The sequence below is a fragment of the Oppia nitens genome, unplaced genomic scaffold (genome assembly GCF_028296485.1).
Source record: "Oppia nitens isolate AA-2021 unplaced genomic scaffold, nextdenovo-longstitch-racon4-pilon3 scaffold2_pilon_pilon_pilon, whole genome shotgun sequence".
Lineage (NCBI taxonomy): Eukaryota > Metazoa > Arthropoda > Arachnida > Sarcoptiformes > Oppiidae > Oppia > Oppia nitens.
This window is the reverse complement of record NW_026533210.1, coordinates 3454226-3478514: the sequence shown is the minus strand read 5'-3', so window position 1 is coordinate 3478514 and position 24289 is coordinate 3454226. Positions and strand designations below refer to the sequence as shown.

Here is a 24289-nt window from a genome sequence, read left to right as displayed (position 1 = left end):
TTTCAGCCATAAATAGGTCGATATGTAAATGAATTTATTAAAAAAAATAATATATTTTTATGATTTAAAAAATAAGATATTTATAAATATATTACATATATTTTAATAATAATTCAGTATATATAGTAAGTTAATTTTTTTTAATCGATTATTTGATAAAATTTTAGTTCAAAAAAATATGAAATAAAAATTATTAGATAAAATAGTCGTCAATTACAAAAATGTTGTTTTTATTTTTAATATTTATTACATAATTTAATTTATATTTATTTAGTGAATGCATAACATAACAAATAATAAGTAAAAATATAATTAAAGCAAATATGAAGCAAAACGTGATAGTTTTGTCAACTTTTACTAATAATTAAATAATAATAATATTTAATACTTATTAGTGAAACATAGTGTAGATTAACATTGATATCACATAAATAGAAATTTCTAATAATTATCTAATTTTTTATGTCTTAATTTTATCCCATTTATAAATTATAAATCTAGAAAAGTTTTAGAAATATATTGTATTATTATATATTATAATGTATATACAGTATTAATGTAATATATTAATATAAATTTAGTCAAACTGGTAAATAGTTAGACAAATATAGAAATATATTTTATAATAATTATTAATAATATCTTTACAATAATTTAGTAGAGATTTACTATGAATTATTAAATATTAATATTTTACTCAATACGTTGTACAGTAAATACATTATAATATATCAATTGCATGTTTTGATATCATTATTTTATAATATACAAATAATTTATTGTTATTATAACAGTAAATAATTATTTATATTATTTTCTATAACTTAATCTAATCGTACATATATATAAATATATATATATATTAATATTAGATTTATAAATTAATCTTAAACGTTTAATATACGCTTAAATACAGTTATTTTAAAAAATGTTTCGTTAATTTTTTAACAATTTCATTTAATTTAATATAATATCAAATTAAAAAAAATAATACAAATAATGTGATTATAGTATTTATTATAAAGATTTTAAAACACTTTTGATAAACATTTTGTATAAATTGTCATTATTTTTAGACATTTATATTAAGTACTGTATTAGTTATATAATATATATATATATATATATATATATATATATAACTCAATAAATTTATATAATAGCAGTATTTACTCATTAGTGAAACAAACATATAGTATATAAATATGATATATATAATGGTTGAACATATTCACTGTATCAGTAAATTGTGATTCATTATCGTGATGTACACTACATTATCGTATCATTTTGATGATTATTATGATAATTGCATGTTATTTATAAAAACAAATTATATAATTTATAATCTATTATACTTATTTATTATACGATCGTAATATTATACATATATTGTACTATATTAATAAAATAAAATAAAATACATTAATATATTTAATATAAATACATATTCTTATATTTTTTCAATCTCTATGTTTGCGATAATAAATTACTTAAATTATATATATATTGTAATAACTATTGCTTAATCTATAATTATACTTATATATATAATTTGTGTTAATATAAATATTTTTAATTAAAAATAATTTTATATTAATTATTAAAGTTTAATAACATTTGTTGAAAATTTCAACAATATTTACATTACATATTACTGTATATTTAATAAAAATTTTAATATATATATATACTATCAATTTAAATATGTAATATAAATTAGATTTTAGTTATTTTTAGTAAGAAACTAATTATCATATAAATTTATATAATCAAATAATTACAAAATTAAATCTTTTACATGAATACTTATAAAATTTTTATTAGTAATGATAATGACCAGAATATTAATAATTTACACAACTTTATTAACATGTTTTATAATTAATTCAAATATAAATTATATTACTGTTTAAAATAATTTTTATATCATTATATGGCAAAGATATTAAACAATTGTTTTGTTAATTTTGTTGGTTAAATGGACGATTGTTTTATACATAAATTATATATAATAACAATAATAATATTTATTCAGTTATATAATTGTTAAAATATATTTTAATTCAATATTAAAAATAATTATTTACATATTATATAAAACCTACCATAATATCACACAAACATACATATGTGTATATAGTGTATACTCTATTAATTAATATCAGATATGTAAATTAAATAATTTTTAAATCTTAAAAATAAAATTTTATAATAAAATATTTTTATTGATAAAATTTTGAATAAAATATATAAATATTAGAAGTAATGTGATATATATAAAAATTAGGTTTTTTATTGTTGTTTTATTATTTATAGTAAGTTATATATTATGATTATTATATTTAGAATATATATAATAATAATATTATTATTATTATGTTTAACTATGTTATCATATTTCACAATGATTATTGTCATTATCATAATATTATCAAATGGTTGAACAATGATAACAATAATGATTATATTACACCATCAATCAGACAACAAATATATTTATATTTCTAATTGTATGAAAATATCTAAAAACAAAAATAAATACAATTTATATATATATTTATATCTAAATAACACTTTCATTGGTTTTATTGTTAATTGAATTATTCATAACATTTATATTGTTGTCGTTAACCATAACTGAGTTCTTGCGGTTGGCATATGATGTCCGTCGGATTGATAGATAAATGGCTGTATTGGTACTGTTTGTGCCGTTATTGTGACCATTGGGTGAGTCCGGGCCCTCCCGATTGAACCGACAGCACATCATTTTGACCAGACTTCGGAAACCTTCGCGAAAATAGCTGTTTCGGGCGCTATAGATGAACGGATTATAGCAAACGGAGCTCATGGCCAACCAGTGTACGGCAATCAATAGGGAAAAGTTATGAGTTAACCGATTGTCGGTAACAAAGTCGGCCACTATATGGTAGACGTTTAACGGTAGCCAACAAAAGGCGAAAACAAATAGCACTAAAACCAACATTTTTATCGTTTTGCGGTTAAATCTGTGATTATAATCGTAAAATGATGTATGAATTAGTGACTAAATTAGTACAGTTATTATTATTATTATTATTATTATGTCTAAAGTGATCACAATTTTTTTGTTGTTGCGATCCCTATATTAAACAACACACCAAAACATAATGATAATGACAAACAATTTATTAAATCTGATGAGTCTTTATGTCTTTTATGTCTCTTTCAGTGTTTTTCTAATTTTTTTTTTTGGTTAATATATATGATTGAAACAAATTTCCCCTTTTTTAATAATACAACTATATTATCATTTAGCTAAATGTATATAATTATTATTAAATATAATAGTACTATTAGTAAAGTATTTTTTTTAAAAAAAAAATAAATATTATATATAAATACATATCAAATTTTTAATTATTTTAAAAGTTAATTTATATATAATTAATAAATAGTTTTAAAAATAATATTTTACAATTAAGATGAATCAATAAATCAGAATAATAGATAATATTGTATACTTTTTTTCATAACCATTGATGCAATTATTCCCAGAATAATATAATATAAAAAAAATTAAGCATTATCATTATGTTTGATGGCAACTTCATAGCAATCATACTTATATTTATATACTTAATATTTATACAACCATTTAGAGGACGCAAACAATGATTTTTATAGTTTGATTTACCCGAGAAAAATAAATATTTTTTCCAACTATTTTTTATAGTTTTATTTTGTATTTTTTATTTTTTTGGCATTTTTTTTGTTTGTTTAATAAACCCATAAAACATTACAAAATATAACATACCATTCATATCATATACAGTACAGTATATATATATATATAGTGATAGAAATAGTAATAAATAAAATAAATAATATCCACTACATAAATATGAAAATCAATACAATATTTTATTAACTCTCTCTCTCTCTCTCTCTCTCTCTCTCTCTCTCTCTCTCTCTCTCTCTCTCTCTCTCTCTCTCTCTCTCTCTCTCATTCACTCACTCATTGACTCAGTCTTTGTCTAATTTATTATTATCATTATTAGTATTTTTTTCTTATAGTCAATGTTTGGACATAGTTTTTGATCTTTTTTATTCTAGTTTAAAGATATATCAATATTATCTATAAAAATACAGTACTGTATATATATATATTGGACAATACTTTACTTAAGCTTTATATTTAGTAAAGTTTTTACTGTATAAGTAAAAAATATATCCAATAGTCTACTAACTGTAGAATCTTATTGATATTTTTTTATGTTTACACTAATAATAAAATAAAATCAAAGAAAAACCTATAATTAAAAATATACTTAAAAAAGTATATATATTTTTTATTGATATGTATTTTTAGAAAGTAGTAAAATATAATAAGTATTATTTTAAGATATAATATTATATTTTTATCTAAAATATTATTCTTTCAAAATCAATTTCTAGTTTTTTTTATAAACACATTAAAAAAGTTTATATATTTATTTATAAATATTTTTTAAAAAAATATTGAGTTTGTTTAAATAAAAACCTTAAGCAGGAAATTTTTATTTAAAAATTAAATTATAAATCTAATAGAAATATTAGTTTATATGACAAATAAAAAAAATAAGATAATACAGTAATAAACATTAATATCAATATATGATTTAAAATTGTGTGATCAAATTTTTCAGTACTTCAATCAATTATAATTAAATTACTATATTATTTATTTCTCTTTAAAATAAATAGATTATTATAAATATGATTTACTAATATATTTTTATAAGCTATAGCAAAAATTTGCACAATATATCTATTAATGTACGTCAATGGGGTGACCAAGTAATACACTACATGTTGAGTCTGCTTATAATTATAATTATATTTATTTTATTTTATTTTTGTTTAATTTATTAATATATTGTATAATACAGTATATATCCACACAATATTTACTATATTAGTAGAAAAATAAAAGTGTTATTTTGCTTTAGTGATTACATAATAAAAATATATTATTTAATTAGATTTTTATATATATAATATATACAAAACACATACACATACACACACACAATGTCCAGGTTATTATTATAGAGTTTTTATACTATATATTTTTATAATAAGTCTATACAGCCTGAATGTAGTGGCTCAGATATAAACTTATATTATACAGTATATAATTTATAACAATCAATTTATATAATCAATTTCATTGTCTAAAAAAACTTCAAATAAATCAAAAAAAAAACTTCAAAGCGGTATCAATATATATATATATATATATATATATATATATATATATATATATATGACAAACAATTTATGATGGTGAAAATAAAAATGAAAATTTTTATATCACAATTCAATTGACAGTCAATTTCAATTTATTTTATAGTAGATTAAACTCCAATATTACACGTAAACATGTTTTATATGGTAAATAAGGTAAACCTTTTTTTTGAAGATGTTTTTTTTAAAAAAAAGCTATACTATAGTATTAAAAGCTGAAATAAAAGTTATTTTGACGATAAAATCTGACGGCACTGTTGTATCAAATTTCAGATTTTTCTATGCATTTACTAAATATATTTTTTCTGTGTTATTAAAGTTAAAACTGAATAGAAATCTTTTTTTTTAAATCTAAAATAACTGAACAAATAATTATAGAATAGTAGACTATTAATAGTTTAGAAAATTATAAGATTAAAAGGTTATAATCATTATTTTAAAAGTCATAAAAATAAAAAAATCAATAATTATTGTCAACAACAGTGTCGACTACTCAACAACACATTACTCTTTAATTATAATCTAAATTATCTGCAAATTTCTTAATAATAATTATATTATACCTGAGATTGTTGGCCACCTGTTGTGGTGTTGAATGGCCGACAATACCTCTTCTGTGTATATGAAATGCTATTTTACAATAACAAAAGGCTGCTATCGATAGTGGGATCACATATTGCGATACAAACGTCAATAGTGTTAGCCATTGGCGGTACTGTTCCTCTCGGGAATGGTATTTGTCGGACAACACGAGTCTGCATCTGATTAGCGAAATCTCTCTATAGACGACCACTTGGTTGAACAGGGCGTGCGGTAAGGATAGCACTCCAGAGGCCGTCCATATCAACGGTAAAGATATTTTCGGAGGTAAGACATGACTGAGTCGTTTGCCAAATGGATAGAGGATTGCCTGATGTCTGTCCAATGCTATGATACACATCGTTAATGTTGAGGCATAACTGTTATATGAAAAAACATATCATATTATCAAATAATGATCTAATTTTATTGTCTAGACATGTATTACAATTGCATTAATACAGTATTAATTATATATAATTATATGTATTGTTTATTACCAATATTATCAATTCTTCAATCATTTTTATATATCTAACTAATGAATAGTGTCTTGATTTCCAACTAAAAAAATTATTTTGTCGGTTCAAAGCTTATAACTGGGACTTAGTATATCCACCTAACTTGACCAGTGGACGCTATTTCCGAAATTTTATTATAACTATAAATAACTATTTGTTGTGTTAGAAACTATAAAAACTTATAAATAACTATTTCAGTTATTTTGAAAAATATAAGCATTAAATTGTAAAATTAAGCACAAATATATATATGTAAAAACAAAAAGTAATAGTTATATAAATTATATAAAATATGTAAACTGTTATTAACTCATATAACTTTTTTAACAATAGAAATAATTAGTTTATTTATATAAATCATTTTTGTAAATATGCTGAAAACAAATGAATTATATATCAGTTGAAATATTTATAAAAAATAAATAACTATTTCAATAACTATTTGGCTTTTTTAGCAACTATATACAACTATTTAATACAGTTTAAATAACTATTTTAAAAACTATTTGACTTTTTTTAGCAACTATTATAACAACTATTTAATAGAGTATAAAAAATTATTAATCAATACACTACTAATGAAATTCAATTATTTTATTAGATGTAAAATTATTTTTACAAATTTATATTTTTTAATAAAACAAATTTTATTTTTATTAAATCAGTTATATATGATAAAAGAATATTTTATTTTTGTACAATTATACTAAATAAGTCATATTTGATTATTTTGAATAATTTATGATAATTAATGCAAATTTAATTTGAAGTGCAATTTAAATTTTATACTTATATCATATATGAAACTTAATTATTTTTACATTAATATTCAATAAAATAAATGATATAAAATCTCAAATAATTATTTTTAAAAATCAAAGAATCCGATTTATACTACAATATATGTTAGTGTTGGCAAAAAAAAAGAAAAATTTATAAAATAATAGAGAAAATTCTAGAAAGTTTCTAAAAGAAATTTCTATCTATGGGATCCCCATGGTTAATTTTGTTGTCTTGATGTTTGCTTTCATATAAAAATACTTAAATATTATTAGTATTTTAATTATTAATTAATGTAAAAAATTAATTAATTAAATTATATTTATCTATGATATATATATATATATAATAAAATTTTACAAAACAGATTATTATTAAATAATTATAATTATTTTATATATAGGTATTGTTAGTACTGTATAATATTATATGTATAGTATTATATCTAATTAATATAGTATTGCAATAGCTATAGATATGGGGATCCCATAGTATAATAATAAAGTTAAATATCTATAGAAATTTATTTCTGATAAATTTTCTAGAAACTTTCTCAGAGAAAGTTGTAAAAACAAAATTTAATATTTTTATATAAATGCATAAATATGAAAACATGCTAAGCTTCAAATATTTCAATTATTTTAGCATAAGTTTTAATGTTTATAATTAATTATTTAAATTACTATTTCATATAATATGAAATAAAACTCCAAAATTTTATAATCATGTTTTTCGCAATAGTCTATTCTCTATGCAATTACAAAATAATTTAGTTAATAATATAGTTTAATGACTTATAAACTTAAATAATGATTTTCAATTATTGACATTTATTTTTCTCATTACTGGGAATTAAAATTAATTTTTTTTAAATATATATATATATATATAGGTATATGAATACTTATTAGAAATCCATGCATATATAAATATTTACATTATATTGATAAACATAATATATTTAAATAAGATAAATTTAAAAAATATCTATTAAACAATAGTATATTATGTAAATACCGTATAATATTCATCATAGTAAATTACTGTATAATAAAAAACAAAGAAAATATAATTATCATATTATCTACAATAGTCTATTGTTTAAATTATTTTTATTTTATTTTATAATATGTTTAAATTTTAATATATAGCACTTATTTTAATCATTTATCTTTTTATATTACAATTAAAAAATGTTACATTGCTTATTTTTAAAATCACTAAATATAAATTTTTATAAGTAAATAAATACATATACGGTATGTATATAATATTACTACTTTTAATAGTGTTAAATAAATTTTTAAAACAATAATTAATTTATAAACCGTATTTACTGTTTCAATAATAAATATTTTTAATTATTTTACAAAGATGATTTTTATAATAAATAATATAATACGTATACTAATATATTTTTTTACTTAACATTTTTAAAAATTTTTATTGATATACAATATAATTTATATACCTAAATAAATTACTAAAAATAGTAATATAATATATAAAATTTTTGTAAAATTTTATAAATATTATTTTACTTTCTTACTAGATTAAATTTGTTATTCATAAATAAATATATATATTTAAGTATTAAATTTCAATTTTATAAATATGATGGAAATTTTAATATTGTTTATACGGAAACAATTTATTGATATTAAATTTAAAAATCATTTAAAATTTATATTATATATATATATAATAAATAAATTGCTTTCAGAAATTCATTTCTTTAAAATTTAAATTTTTATTATCATTTTATAGAACATATGCGTTGTTGTCTTTTACAACTAAAAATATTTTTTTTGTGAAATACTAAAATTTAGTCAATATTTAAAATAAAACTAAATTTAATAATAATGACATTTAATTCAATTGTTTGCTTATTAAAAATGATAAGATTTATAGTCAATAAACAAAAGTAAACAATAATAATATAATTATTATGCTTATATTTTATTTAACATAAAATTTATTAAAAATATTTACTTGTATTACTTGAATTAAAATAAATTAATAAGATTAATAGATAAAAATTATTTTTATTTAGAAACAATTCCCAATTGATAGTATACTATAAACTGTATATATATTTCAAATAATGAGACAATTAACTATAAAGTTTACATAATAATTTTTATGTTATTTTAATTTTAAATAAGCAAACAATTTGCTTATCACAATTTTACATAAGTTGTTTTACTTTTTGTGTAAAACATATTTAACATAATCTACATATTAATTATATTATTATTATTATAGTACAATAAAAAAATAATTAAATTCTATTCTAATTAATATATGATATACTTTATATAGTATCTGTTTATTTAAGCAAAAATGAATATTACAATAATTGTATTAAATATAAATTAATGAAAAATCAACTTATATGGCCATCTAATTAATAATTTAAATATATATTATAATCTAATTTCTAAATTTATATCGTTTATAATTTAATTATGAAAAATAAACAAACAATATATATAATATATAATATTTTATTAGTAATTATTTTAGATAACTTAAGAGTTGATTTTGTTTTACTGTATTTATAATACAAAACACAATATGTTTGTATATTTTAAAATATTTTTTTTTAATTATTATAAATTTAGAATAATTATGGTATAAATATTTTCATAATTAAAGATTACTATGCAAATTATAATAATATTCAATATCTAAATGTTAATTTATAGTAGCTTTGGGTGTCATAATATGTTTTCAATATATGGTTATATTATTACTGACAATGTTTTTTAATTTTCAAACTAATTATTATAAAAATAATATTATAAATTATATGTAAAAATTATACGTCAAATATCATACTTTAGTTTGTGAAATATATATATATAATCAATTAAATATTATTAAATAAATATACAATATTTAAACTAATAACAGGAATTTGAAAAAACCATTGCATTAGTTATAATTAAATAAAACTTATATAATGTTTAAATAAATTTTAATAAATTTGCATATAAATTTATTAATAATTATGAACAAAATATATATATTAACTGAATAAATAAAATTGCAATTAATATTATTAACTGTTAGTTTTTTAAATAATTTTGTTAAAAAAAATATTTTTTTTGAAATTACATAATGCATCTTAATTATAATAATTATATATATATATAATATATCTAATTTATATAATTAAATTTTTCAACAACAAAATTAAACTTACACTGAGCAAACTTGTATGAATGGCACAAATTGGCACATAAACTGTCCGAACGGCCAGTTTTCCAAAATGATCCTGGCCGTATTGAATGGCAAATTGATCATGGTGATTAGTAGATCGGCTACAGTCAGATTGACAATATACCAATAGGTAACTGTCCTCATCCGACGTTTCGATACTATCACATAAATAACTAAAGAGTTGCCCAAAAGTGAGACAACAAAAATCAATGAATAGATGGTTATAATCGTAATATTCTTCCAGAGATCCTTTTCCCAGATATTGTTGCCATCGATGTCACCGATATTTAGGCCGTCTTCCAGCAAATCATTCAGTGAAAGATCAGTCGAGTTATTCATATTATTGATATTATTATTATTATTACATATAAATTATAGGTGATATTGATTTATTATCAATTATGTTTATTATTTATGATAATGAAATGTTGACAACTTTATTAAATAAAATAAAACCCATTATTATTATTATTATTTTATAAAACTTTAATTTTCTATTGTTTAGTCTTAAATATGAACTACACTTTCCTTATTAGAAGTTATGAAACTTAATTAAAATTATAATTTATTAATATTTATGCACTTTTAATGTCTACAAACTGTTATTGTTGTCTGATATCAGTAGATAGACTGATGGATGGTTTAATATTTATACAAAAATACATTATATTATAATTAATAATAATTCGTAATAAATATATTTTTAAATTGTCAAAAACATAATTTTTGATAAATAGATGGTCACAAAAAAATAATAATAAATATTTACAACAACAAAAATGATTCATACAAACTTTTAAAATAAAATATTTATTTTGAACAAAATTATTACAAATAAGTTACAAATATTATAATTTTAATAATAAGATTTTATCTAAATTTTATAAATATATATCTCATAATAAAATCTGTGCGAAAGTCTACACTCAGTCACTTATATTTGTCGACTAAAAGTAAAGTCAATATATAAATATATATATATATATATATATATATATATATATACTATATATGTTAGGTATTGTCAGATACTACACAGTGTATATTATACAGTACATACAATATTAATGGTATATAAATATATATATATATAATCTATACATATATAGTATATATACAGTCATAAGATTTTTGTTGTCTCAAAATTCATGCGCTTTTCTATTACTGGGTTAACTCCAAACAGAGTCTATCCATATATCCGTTTAGTGCAAACCAGTTGACATCAAAGTTTTATTTGATATTCAATCTACAGTACAATTATATATAATATTTGCCGCTTTTATTAGTATTTTTCATTAATTTAATGATTTATAGTAAATATTAGTGTAATCAAACTCATAAAATTATAGTTTTAAAAAAAAATATTATCAAGTAATACACCTGAGTATTACATTTTAAAACGGTTTTTATTAATAAGTTTTATATAATACACACACACACACACACATATATATATATATATATAGAATATAATCTATAATATTAATAATTATTTTGTTAATTGAGTTCACAATAAATAACACAAATACATCAAATAATGGACAAAATTGATATTTATTTATATATACTGTATTTACTGTATAAACTATAGCTACTATAATCTTATTACTATTATAATACTATAAATAAAAAATTTTAATGTAATGTAATGTCTAGTATAAAAATAACTTTATTTGATTTATTTTGCGGCTACCCGTAGTCATTATAATAGGCATATATATTACATGATTGATATATTTATAAGAGAATCCTACTATTCATAAGCAAAAGCAAACAATTTATTTTCTTAGACCTACCGGTGCTTTCACACTAACTATCAATTAAATCAATTAATAATTATTTATTGTCAATCACTTACTTTTGAACAGAGTTAACAAAGATCTCATATTATTATTATTATTATTATTATTATTACATAAATATCTGTCATAGCATTTAATAGTATTGATAATATTATTAATGAATTTTCACAAAAATTCATAAAAAGATTGATATCAATGTATTTATATTGTATTTTATAATCAATTGTTTAGTAAAATTGAAAAAAGGGTAAACAAATAGTGTTTTTAATATCATAATTTTGAATATAATTTTTTTTAAATAAAAAAAATTATTAATAATATTAGAAAATTATCATTGAATATATATTATCTGTTTTCATATATTTAATATTATCCCTTAATATCCCTTATAAGTCATCGTATGGTTTATTATCTCTGTATTTATGGTTCATATAACCAAATAATTACTATAACTTATTTAATTTAATTTATACAGTATATAAAATATAACATAAAATATAAATTAATACTTATATTTCATAATAGACTTATGTTGAAAATTTAAACACTGTTTCAGATTTAATATTTTTTTTGTAACAATTTTTAAAAAGCAAATACTGTAAATTTAGTAATACTTTTTGAATATATTTTGAAAAAAATATTTATATATATATAACAGTATATTTGACCAATATATAAAATGTGATTATTATTATTGAAAGTTATATATATAATAAATTGACAAATAATAAAATATAAATATTTTTCAGAATAAAATCTATTTGTATTAAAAAAATATTGTTAATATTTTAGATTTATTTATCTATTAATGTGTTAGTAATACAGTAATACTGTAATATGAATTATTAATAGTTTAGTAAGCAATTGAAATTCAATCATTTAAATAACAAAATATAAAAATCTAATAAAAACTAAAAACTATTTTTCAATTTAGTGTTACTGTATTTTATCACAACTAATATCATTTATTTTGCATATATCATATAAAAAAAAATTTCCACTATAAAAAATCATAGAATTATTTTCAAACTTAAAGATATTAGGTGCATATATTTTATATTTATGTACATAAAATATATTTTTATATAAGTTATATAAAATTTATCCAAAATATTCATATAGTGTATGTGTATTACCATTAATTTTTTTACTACAATATAATAATAAAAAGTATTGGGTTTCAAAATCAACACTATTTTTTAAATATATATATATATATATATATATATATATATAGTTTATATACTATATTGTATATATAAATATATTAAATTATTTATATTGTATATAACATTAAAAATATTAAATATTTTATATTAAATATGAAAAAATATAATCTATAACATTTCATTTTAGTAATAATATTCAAGATAAAAATTCTTACATTTTCACACATATTTTTATAAATTATTTTATATTAAATTATTATTGTTTTTATATTAAATAAATTGTTGAACTATTTCAACGAAATAAAAATCAAAAAAAAAATAAAATAAAATTATCATTAAAAACATATGACATTAATTATCATAAAAATATCTTTTATTTTATTACATTATTTCAATTAAACAGATTCTAATTTGATAATTAATTTTTTGTTGTATAAAATGTTAAATTTATTAGTTAACTATTTCTTAAATATTTATTTGTTTTTTAAAAAAATCATTTATAAAATAAAGTAATTATTAAGAATTGTTAGAAAAAAATTATTTGAAAAAAATATTAAGACTTAGACACAGATTTTGGTTGTTTAATGACTGTCACTCAAAATTATTAGTTAGAAAATTATTATTATTATTATTTATTTATTTTATCACTTTTTCAATGGATAGCCACCATTGATGGAGTCTTCCTGCCAATAGCTCAGGTCTATATCGGGCAGATCCTCGCACCTGACCCTCGGATTGCTAACAACAATGAAAATTATTTAAAAACAATTAAAAATCATATATCAATCGACAAATTAAAAAACAAATAAACAAACAAAAGGACAGGTATGTCATAATTTATATTGTATTGTATAAAAGTGTTAGACATACAAAATAGGATGTGCTTTGCGAAGAACCCACATCTGAATGTTTGGTATATCGTCGCCGTTTTCGCAGATAATCTTTGCCTGAGTATACTTCTTGATCTGATGCAACTGTTCCGGTGTGAAGGCCGACGGAAACCCGGAGTTTTCAAACCAGAATCGATCGCCGCGTCTGATGTTTGCAAAATTTCGGGCAACAATACAGGCAAAAGTGGGTCCAATCATAGCGCCGGGCAATCGGCGCTCAGATATACCGCCGCTCCACAGATCAATGTCGTCCGGATGTGCGTAGAGTTTCGAGTAATGAAAGGCAGTGTCGTTGTTGAGCCACGGCTCCAGATCGTCAAATGTTTCGGCCCGCGGTAGGCCACACCACTCGCGGTATATATTATAACCAGGAACGCCTTGTTCCCGGGCACGGGCCAAATTGATTGCTGGCAAATCCATACCAACCTTTCCATCGGGTCCTTGAAAGAGATGTCCGGACACTTCCACAGTAATGAACGGGTCGTAGTCCTGGGCCGGTGTGTTGATCATACCCAACGCCAGTTCGTCCAGCTTTCCCGGTTCGTAGACAATAAACGGTTGTTTCAGTAGATGTCTCAGATGATGGTCGCCGAGAAACTCGTGATATTTGTTGTAACGTCTGACAAGTCCTGTCATTCATCACCCAAACGATGTGTCAGTTAATTGTAATTTTTTTTTTGTTAATATGATTTAGATATTTAAATACCTTGAATAAAGGTGTGTCCAAATCGGAAGGCAGCGGTAGTGAATCCCTGTGCCGGTGCCGTATGAACGTTAGGATCGTAGCCATTCCAGTAGCCATCCTTTTCTTCGGTCAGATTGTACCGATGGACCAACTCTTCGCCAATCAGTAGCGGCAATAATTCGTTAAGAGTGATGTGTTGTACCGAAGCGGCCACAATATGTCTGGTTTCCTGATATATTTTTTCGTCGTCCCAGTGAGGGTTCATTTTGGCCAACTGTACGGCTATACGGTTGTGGTCGCGGACGTAGAAGGTGTGCAATACTGTCAAATGAATTTGTTCGTTAACCCTAACGTCTCCGGCAATGAAACAGAACAGATGTCGAGGACGACCGGCACAGTCCAGCTCAGGGTTTTCGGTTTCCGGCGGTAACAATGGTTTCAGACCGTATTCACGGAAACGATCCCAGACTCGCATCAGACCTGATTGATATTGGCGTCGGGTTTCACATAAAAAATCGTTATTTATTTAATATTTTTACTTTTTTATACTTTTTCTATATACTCTATACAGTACTTAATATATAAATTTATATATAATATTTTTATCGTTGAAATACATTTTGTGTGTGTTTTATGTTTGTTTAAGAAATATTAGTAGAATTAGTAAAATATATTTATTTTTATAGATATAAGTTGTTGTTGTTTCTCTGTTGTCATTATTTTAGTTGTATTTTCTTTTTTTCAATGACTATACTTATCATTATTTATTATAACATTGATTTTTTCGGTCATAAGGTCTGGGAATTGGCTGTCTGTCAGGAAATTAGACAATATATATATATATATATAATATATATATATATATATATCTTGAAATTTTTATTATATATCGGTATATAGTTATGAGTTATAGTGTGTACATACAATTATATCAATATATGAATTATGCTTTTAACTATCTTATAATAAATAAATATATTTTTTACTCCTTAAAAAATATATTTATATGTATATTATTTTTGTAGGATGTCTATAAATTAATGTTTGCAAGTTAAATATGCAAACATAATATCCATTATAATTTTTTTATATATATATTTTTATTAAAAAAATATTATGAAGTTTAGATATACAACAACAAAATTATAATATGATATATAATATTTAGTGTTGTTTGCGATGATATGCGCTTCATTATCATACAATACAGTAGCATATCTTTAATATGAGGTAATGGATGATATATATAAATATTTTTTATACACTTTATTTTAACATATTAATACATATATGAAGTGAATTTATTTTATTTTTTGAAATAACATTAATATGTAAATCAATCATATTTTTCATTATGAAATACAAAATTTAAAAAAATAAAAATTCAAATCCATTTGTTTAATATTAAATTGTATTACTGTATGCTATTGTATATAATAATTTATGAATCATATATTAAATATTTCAGTAATATTAACATTGTCTATCATTGTGTAAAATGAAATTTACAAAAAAAAATATATCTCATAAAATAATAGTAATAGGAAAAATATCATTAAAAAAATAATGTAACCTAGATAATGCTACTGTACATATATGTTATTTATATTTTGTTTGCATACAATTTTATTATAATGTGCTTATTGACCATGTTTTAATTGCTTATTGTATTTTCTAAATTGCAATATACTATGAATTTTTAAAATTTAATTATAATAAATAATTATATTGAAAAATGTTTAATTTATATTTATTTTTTTATAAAACACTTTTTGTAATATTTGTGTTAATTTAGTAAATATATATACAGTATAGTTATATACTGTATATATGAAAATGAAAAACTGTTTTAAATATTTACAAAAATCTAATTTGTCTTATATTTTTATCATAAAAATTACTTATAAATAACATTAAGTCATAGATACCGCACAGTTTTATTTATGTTTACCGCTTCAATATTTATAGGGTATAAAAAAGCGGTATCTTTTTATGGCTAAATATACTATATATTTATATATATATATATAATATGATCATTAATTTTTATAGCAATTTTTACACTTTGATGATAGAAATGATCATTTGAACATCATAATCATTATTATCATTATTATTATTATTATTATCATTAATATGATGATTATTGAACTTAATAATAAATATAAGTAGTATATTTTAAAAATTTATTTTTAAACTAAATTTCCCAGTAAAATAAAAATATATTTATATATAAAATTATAGATAAATCAAAATAACATATTATTATTATTATTATTATTTGCTTAAAAATTTGTTTAGCAATAAATCATTGATTTTATTTGCTCGGGAAATATATAAATATATATATATATCTATTATTTTAATTAAATTCTTTGAGTGCTTCAAATACACAGAAACAACAACAAAACAAATAAGACATTTCATTAATTTATTGATTAAATTAATTGATTTATCAATGCTTTAGAAATAGAAATTAAACAAAAAATTATATAATACTAATTAATAGTAGAAAATATCCAGTAATTGATAAAAAAAATATAAAATATTTTTCAAACGTAGATTATTGGATATGTATATAAATAAATATTATACATATATAAAGTAATATCACTATACTATCATATTTATAGTTAAATAAATTTTTGACACTAACCTCCTTTGAAAGCCCTGAGCCTGAGAGCCACGGCCTCAGTTGAGCCGTAAACAAAATTGGCATCAATGGGGGCGGTCAGTGTGTTTACATGTACCCGTGGACCTGTTAGGCAAATAAAAAGGGGGACAACAACAAAAAAATGGTATAATTATAATGGATGAATATGTCATATAATATTAATGAAATCATAAAAACATTGTTTTATGTCAACAAAAAACAAAAAGCAAACAAACAAACAAAATATATAACAATGAATTACCAACAAAACAATATAAAAAAATATTACAATTACCTAATGCACAGTTGGGTCGATGGCCGGCAACCGATCGTTTAAAATCGTGACATTTTTGGCCGACCTCTCCATAGAGCGGGTCGTCGTCGGCTAATTCAAACGGTTTGCACAGCGGGTGTCTCTCATTGACAGGCATTTTACAGCAATCAAAATCGGCTTCTTTGCCGTCGGGAAACACTAGCGATGCAAATATTTTATGTTTTTTTATTAAATAATAAATTTACATTTTTTATAAGATTATATGTTTTCAAAAATAATTTGATTAATAATTTTTTTTTTAAAAAAGTAATAATTAAACATTTATATTCAATAATTAATAATAAATTTTGTAATATATTTTAGATTTAATGATTATATTTATATACAGTAGCATAAATGCATTGATATATTTTTATTATAATGTATCTAAAGTTTATATACATTATATATTATAAACTATATATACAAAAATATAACAGCTATAGTATATATTACAGCGATATACTAGTAAATACAATAATACAGTATTAATAATAAATTACATTATTGATCAAATAATATAATCTTGAATAATTAGATACAAATTAGATTATTTGGTAAAATTAACTTTTGATTAGAGAAATTAATACAATGTATATATATTTAAATTATTTTTATTCAATTTCTTATAAATTACACAGTCATTTGAATTAGTAGTCAAATTGCATATTATATTCAACATACCTTATATTATATGCTTAGTATAGTATAAGTTAATTATTAATAAAAGCTTTAGGATTACTGTGTATTTGCTGTTATTTTGTATCAAAATAAATACAATATATTGATCAACAATATTATATTGTATTAAAATTATAGTAGTTTAATATTTATTTATTTTTATATTGTAATGTTAATATTTGTTATTATAATATTTATAATAAATAAGAATTTATTTGAAAGCTTAGCAATATAAGTTAATAAAATAATACTATTATAAATAACATTGAACTAATATTAAATATATTATTTATAATGTAATATTATATTACAATATTTATATTATAAGTAAATTCTAGTAATATACTAATGCATGTAATTTTATTGTCTATTTTTTTTAAAAAAATAACTTAATGTTTACTTTTTTTTAAAAAATAAAATGATAATAAAATTAATGAAATGGTAAAAAATTCTAAGAATTTGAATTTTATGTTTAATGTGTAAACAATTTGTTTTTATATTATATTATATTATAATGTTTACTATAATCGTAATAATTGTAATAGTAATAAATACAATATAATAAATTAAAATAAAAGTATAAAAACAAATTCTTTATAATATTATATATAGTAAATAAATTTATATTATTTTAAAATATAAAATATGCAAATTTAAAAAAATATTCTTATAATAATTTAGAAATTATAATGTAATATAATATTGTTTTATTATTATATACATTTACAGTATGCTGTTATTAATGATTTATTTCTAAAACTCAAATTATTTTTTAAAACTCAATTTTAAGTTAGTATTTTTATTATAATATAACTACATATTTAAATAATATAATTTATTCTTATTTATAAAATTATAAATTATAACATATATTTAATTTTTAAAAATCTATTATTATAATATTTAACTTTAATTTACTGTAATGTATGTTTCGATTAAATTCTCTCTCGTTTTTAATTTCCAAAAGTTCCTTATATTCACTGGGAATTCCCAAGGAATCTATTTCCTTGTTCTACTACTTATTGAACTCTAAACAACACATTTTATTATGATATTTGAAAAAACAAATGTTATATTAAACTGTATTTTAAGTAGTGATGATAAATAGTATCACAATTTTTATTGAGTTGTAATCTAATTTGTAATATTTCAATGAATTTTATTTTAAAAATTATTTAGGTTTTAATACTATTTATTGTAATAATTTAAATATATTTTTCCTTTCTAAAGATGGGAGAGAAAATATATTATTTTCCATATTTTTCAAGGAAAATTAGAGGGATTTTATTAGGGAACTTCCCTCTATGGGAAAGTTGCTTAAGCTCTACTATAATGATCTATAATGTTTATTTTGATAAAATATTTATTTGTAACTCCCGAAACTACCTACAACATTTTTTAATTAATTTTATATAATATTTAGTATTTTAAATAATAATTTTTTATCATTGTTTGTAAAAATAGTCGACTTTATAGTAGTGAGACATAAAATATTTGATAACTAAATAAAGGTTAAGTATAAAAATTATTTTAAGTTTAATAATGTAGAAAATTTTATATCAATGTAATTTAATAATAATAATAATAATAATACTAAAAATTTTATATATTATTAAAAATCAGTTATTTTAATATTTTAGTTTTATTTAATAAATAATAAGCAGAATTTATAAAAAATAGTAGACTAAAAAATATTTAGTCTGAAAATTCAATTAAAATAAATTTACAAATATTTTAAATTAAAAATGCTTTGCAATTTGCAAAAATATACAAAATCATAAAATTTTATTATGTGTGTATTTTTATACTAAATACTAAATTAATAAATTAGTCTATTAAAATATTTATCAATTTTTTGATATTAATTATATTTACTATATATGTTATTATTATTTTTTTATCTAACTATTTTTCATACATTTTTTAAACAATTAATTTTTAAATAATGAAAACAGTATATTTTATCACTAAAGTATTATAATAAAAATAATATTAATTAAATTAAATATTCTAAACTATTAAAAATTAATTTTTTTAATAATTAATATGAATAATAAAATAAAAAATTGTTTAGAATGCATAAAGATTATAAAAATAATTTAATAAAAAAATAATTTTTTAAAAATTATAATTAAATTAAACTAAAATATTTTGCTACAATTTTTTTTAAAAAAAATTATAGTTAATTTAATTATATTTGTTAAGTACATTATTACGATTTTTTTCAAAATAACTTATAAATTATAAGTTATAATGTTAAATAAATTAATGGAAAATATATTTAATATTATTAAATATATAGTTTAAATTGTCAAATAATAGCTATTAAAGATCTAAAATTATTTAAGATTATCGATTCAATATCGAATAATAACTTTATAAAAAAATATAGTAATTATTTACTGTATTTTTTATAAATATTATAAAATAAAAATATGAAAGTAATGTATAGTATTTATTATTGATTAGTACTGTATTATTATTAATAAAATAAAATAAAAATGATAACTCACTTCTAGGAGGTGCCGCCAGTGCAACGTCGTGGTCGATGAATTGGCCCCAACTCATGATTAGAATGGTTAGTTCGGGCGACGGCTGGTCATGATCTTTATGGACTACGGCCGACACCAGTCGCGGGTTTGGCAATTTGGCCCCTTTTATAACACTGATACGATCGGCTTCAATACCTACCAACAACAAAAAATTATAGACACACTTAATACTAAAGTTTTATTATAACAATAGTCAATACCGTCGGCATAGACGGGCGGTAAATATCGGACAAACGGTGTGTTGGATGCGCCCCAACTCGGGTTCTTTAGATTATTACAGTGAGCCGTATAAGTCCGGTATCGGCTAATAGCACAGGGAATTGGTTTTACATGAAGTGGACAGTGATTCCAGTATATGGTTCGCGACATATCTATTAGTGGCAAACCGTTTAGTATCTCGTCGTGAGTTAAATCAAATCTATGGAGTATTTGTTATTTAATTTATTTTTTGTTAATTAATTCACGAAAACTTTTCACTATTTTTTTTGTAAAATTAGTTTTATTACTTATCGGCCAACATATGTGTGGCCAGTAGTGACACTTCGGACGTCTCGCCAATCATATCGGGCGCCGGCTCCAGACTATCGATACCGTTGGGCCGCTTATAGTTGAGCCGATTCATGGCTGACCTGATGACCGCATTTACATCAGAATACCTGATACAGACCTCATCGTACTGGTTGTCCCCGTAGTCTCCATCGTAAAGATTTCTTATATAATTAACAAATTTAAATAAAAAAATATTAATAAATAGAAAAATAAAAATGATTAACTACTAAGTGTCTACTACTTGTCTATTACTGTCTATTAATTGTCTGAATGTTTTGTTTTTATATGTAATTAAAGAATAGCCTAATTTTGTAAATACAGTAAATTTCTTATAATATTAAATAAGATATATATATACATTATAATGGGTGTGTTATTATTGAATTTGCAATTAAATTGTCTTCTCTCTCTCTCTCTCTCTCTCTCTCTCTTTCTTTCTTTCTCTATCGCAATAAATGACCGGCTATTTGTTGTTTTAAATTAACATTATGTGTAAAATCAAATCATTTTAGCTAACATTAAATTTTAAGTATCAGTGTACTTACTTTAAATGTTTAATACAGTATAATAAAAAATTCATATTTAAAAAGTTTATAATAAATAATATATAACTATTAAATATAAGAGTTTATATATATTTATATATATATATCATATATGGCCTAAATGCATATATTAATAAATGTTTATAATTTCCTACACTTTGTATTTAATAATAGTATTAGTTTTTTGTAACTTATATAAGAGACATCTAAACAACAAATTGAAATTTCGTGATTTTGTAAATAATTTAAATTTAAAAAAAACAATTTCATAAAATAAATTTCTAAACTTAAATAATTTTATTTTTTATATTTATATTTATAAAAAATATACAATAATATCCTAAATAAATAAATTAATAATCATATACTGTATTGTACTCTACTATATGATAATTCATAGTACAGTACATAAACTATATTATGAATTATAGCAAAAATACTGTACATAAAAAATATGATATAATGTTTCAATTAATTTAATGAACTCAATAATCATTAATAAATCTCTTGACAATAATTCAACTAATATTTCATTTAAATAAATTACCAAAAAAATAATAATAATATTAATATTAATACTGCCATTACATACCCTTCGCCTTTAAAAAGCTCAAAAAATCCCCCATAAATAGGGGCGTGATTTTTGGTACGTTTGCCGTCGGCAGCGTAAGTCCTCTGCAATATTAGGGCGCACTCTGAGGACTGTTGGTATCCATACGAGTCTTTGCTTTCCAATGGCAGATATGTTACCGCATTGGCTGACATTGGACTGTCCGTCAGGAATAACTGTCCGTTTATTAATATATTCTTAAACGTAAATATTATCCATATTCTCACTATTATGTTAAATACACTGTTGAATAAATTTAAATAATTATATTAATAATAATGTTAATTATTGATCAGCTATTTAATAATAAAAAATAAGTTTATTAATAACTAAATTAAAACTTAAATTAAGTATATTTGTCCAAAAAAATTTTAATACATTTAAATAAGATCTAAACAATTTTATCATATTTACTAACTTTTATTACATTAATGTTAGCATATAATTAAAATCTCATTGTAATTATTGTTTTGAATTTTAATGTCTTTAAATTAAAGGGTCATCAGTGTCTCTAATTAATTGGCAATTAGTGTCAAAAAAACAAACAAATGCTAAATAAAAATGGCATTTAATTTGCCGGCTAACTAATAACACTGTATAACACAATGATCAATGTATAGTGCGTGACACAACTATTAAATTATATGCTATTTTCTACAATATATTATAGTTAAAGCCAATAAAATAGCAAAAAAAGTAAATATATATATAATATCTAACAAAGAGTTAAATTCAATACATTTAAGAAATACTACACATTTTTACTCATCTAATATATAACTTATAAAAAATAGGGTTAACAAACTTTGACATAAAACTTGGTTAACAATTAATTTCATTCATAAAAAAAATATTTTTTATTTCTTGTTATTATTATTACAGTATATAATCAAAACCAACATAAAATATTCAATGTTTTCTTACATTTATATCTTTATTATTAATTTAGTATTTTCTCATATATTTCCAATGAATAAACTGTTATTTTTTATATATAAATATATCGAAAATTACTTTCTATTGAAATATTTCTATTTCTATATTGAATTAGTATTGTATTATTATTATTATTATTATATGATTATCTAGACTTTATGGTATGTTTTTTTTAATTTCAGTCTGTTTTTTGTTGCAAAAAATATCAAATTTTATAATTGATTTTTTTCGCAAACAATAATTTTTACAGTTTTTAAATAATAAGAAAAGACAGCAAATAAGAATTTACTATTTTATTGAATACATTCAATCATAAAATCTATATTTATATATATATATATCAATATAATATTGTTTTTAGATATTAAATTATATATTTACTATAATATGGTAATATAATTTACTATTTTCAATAATTTCATAATTTATTTTTTTTATTTAATAAACTAAAAAACTTTAAAAATTAGAATTTTGTAATAAATATATCTATATTTTATAAATTATTAAAAATAACAATCAATATGTCATTTA

General features: G+C 20.1%; 2 protein-coding genes across 2 annotated transcripts; both read right to left on the bottom strand.

Annotated features, from left to right (window-relative positions):
- Positions 1-2566: 2566 nt before the first annotated feature.
- LOC128955626 (G-protein coupled receptor 83-like) lies at positions 2567-10712 on the bottom strand. The gene is made up of 3 exons (XM_054301299.1): positions 10357-10712; positions 5832-6227; positions 2567-3008 (listed from the first exon to the last, which is right to left on the bottom strand). The coding sequence occupies exons 1-3, from the start codon at positions 10710-10712 to the stop codon at positions 2567-2569; spliced, it is 1194 nt and encodes a 397-aa protein (XP_054157274.1).
- A 3276-nt stretch (positions 10713-13988) lies between these two features.
- LOC128955624 (peroxidase-like) lies at positions 13989-22977 on the bottom strand. The gene is made up of 9 exons (XM_054301298.1): positions 22805-22977; positions 21625-21828; positions 21319-21536; positions 21080-21253; positions 17868-18044; positions 17576-17677; positions 14941-15399; positions 14215-14863; positions 13989-14082 (listed from the first exon to the last, which is right to left on the bottom strand). Exons 1-9 carry the CDS (start codon positions 22975-22977, stop codon positions 13989-13991), a joined length of 2250 nt encoding a protein of 749 aa, XP_054157273.1.
- Between the last annotated feature and the right edge of the window lie 1312 nt (positions 22978-24289).

Excerpts from the sequence above, each read along its gene's own strand:
- LOC128955626 (XM_054301299.1), bottom strand. The coding sequence starts at position 10,712 with ATGAATAACTCGACTGATCTTTCACTGAATGATTTGCTGGAAGACGGC. Across the intron at positions 6,228-10,356 it reads TTCATACAAGTTTGCTCAGT|TTATGCCTCAACATTAACGA; the intron begins GTAAGTTTAATT and ends TTCATATAACAG. Across the intron at positions 3,009-5,831 it reads CAGGTGGCCAACAATCTCAG|ATTTAACCGCAAAACGATAA; the intron begins GTATAATATAAT and ends TTATAATCACAG.
- LOC128955624 (XM_054301298.1), bottom strand. The coding sequence starts at position 22,977 with ATGTCAGCCAATGCGGTAACATATCTGCCATTGGAAAGCAAAGACTCG. Across the intron at positions 21,254-21,318 it reads ACCGCCCGTCTATGCCGACG|GTATTGAAGCCGATCGTATC; the intron begins GTATTGACTATT and ends TGTTGTTGGTAG. Across the intron at positions 14,864-14,940 it reads TGGACACACCTTTATTCAAG|GACTTGTCAGACGTTACAAC; the intron begins GTATTTAAATAT and ends GATGAATGACAG.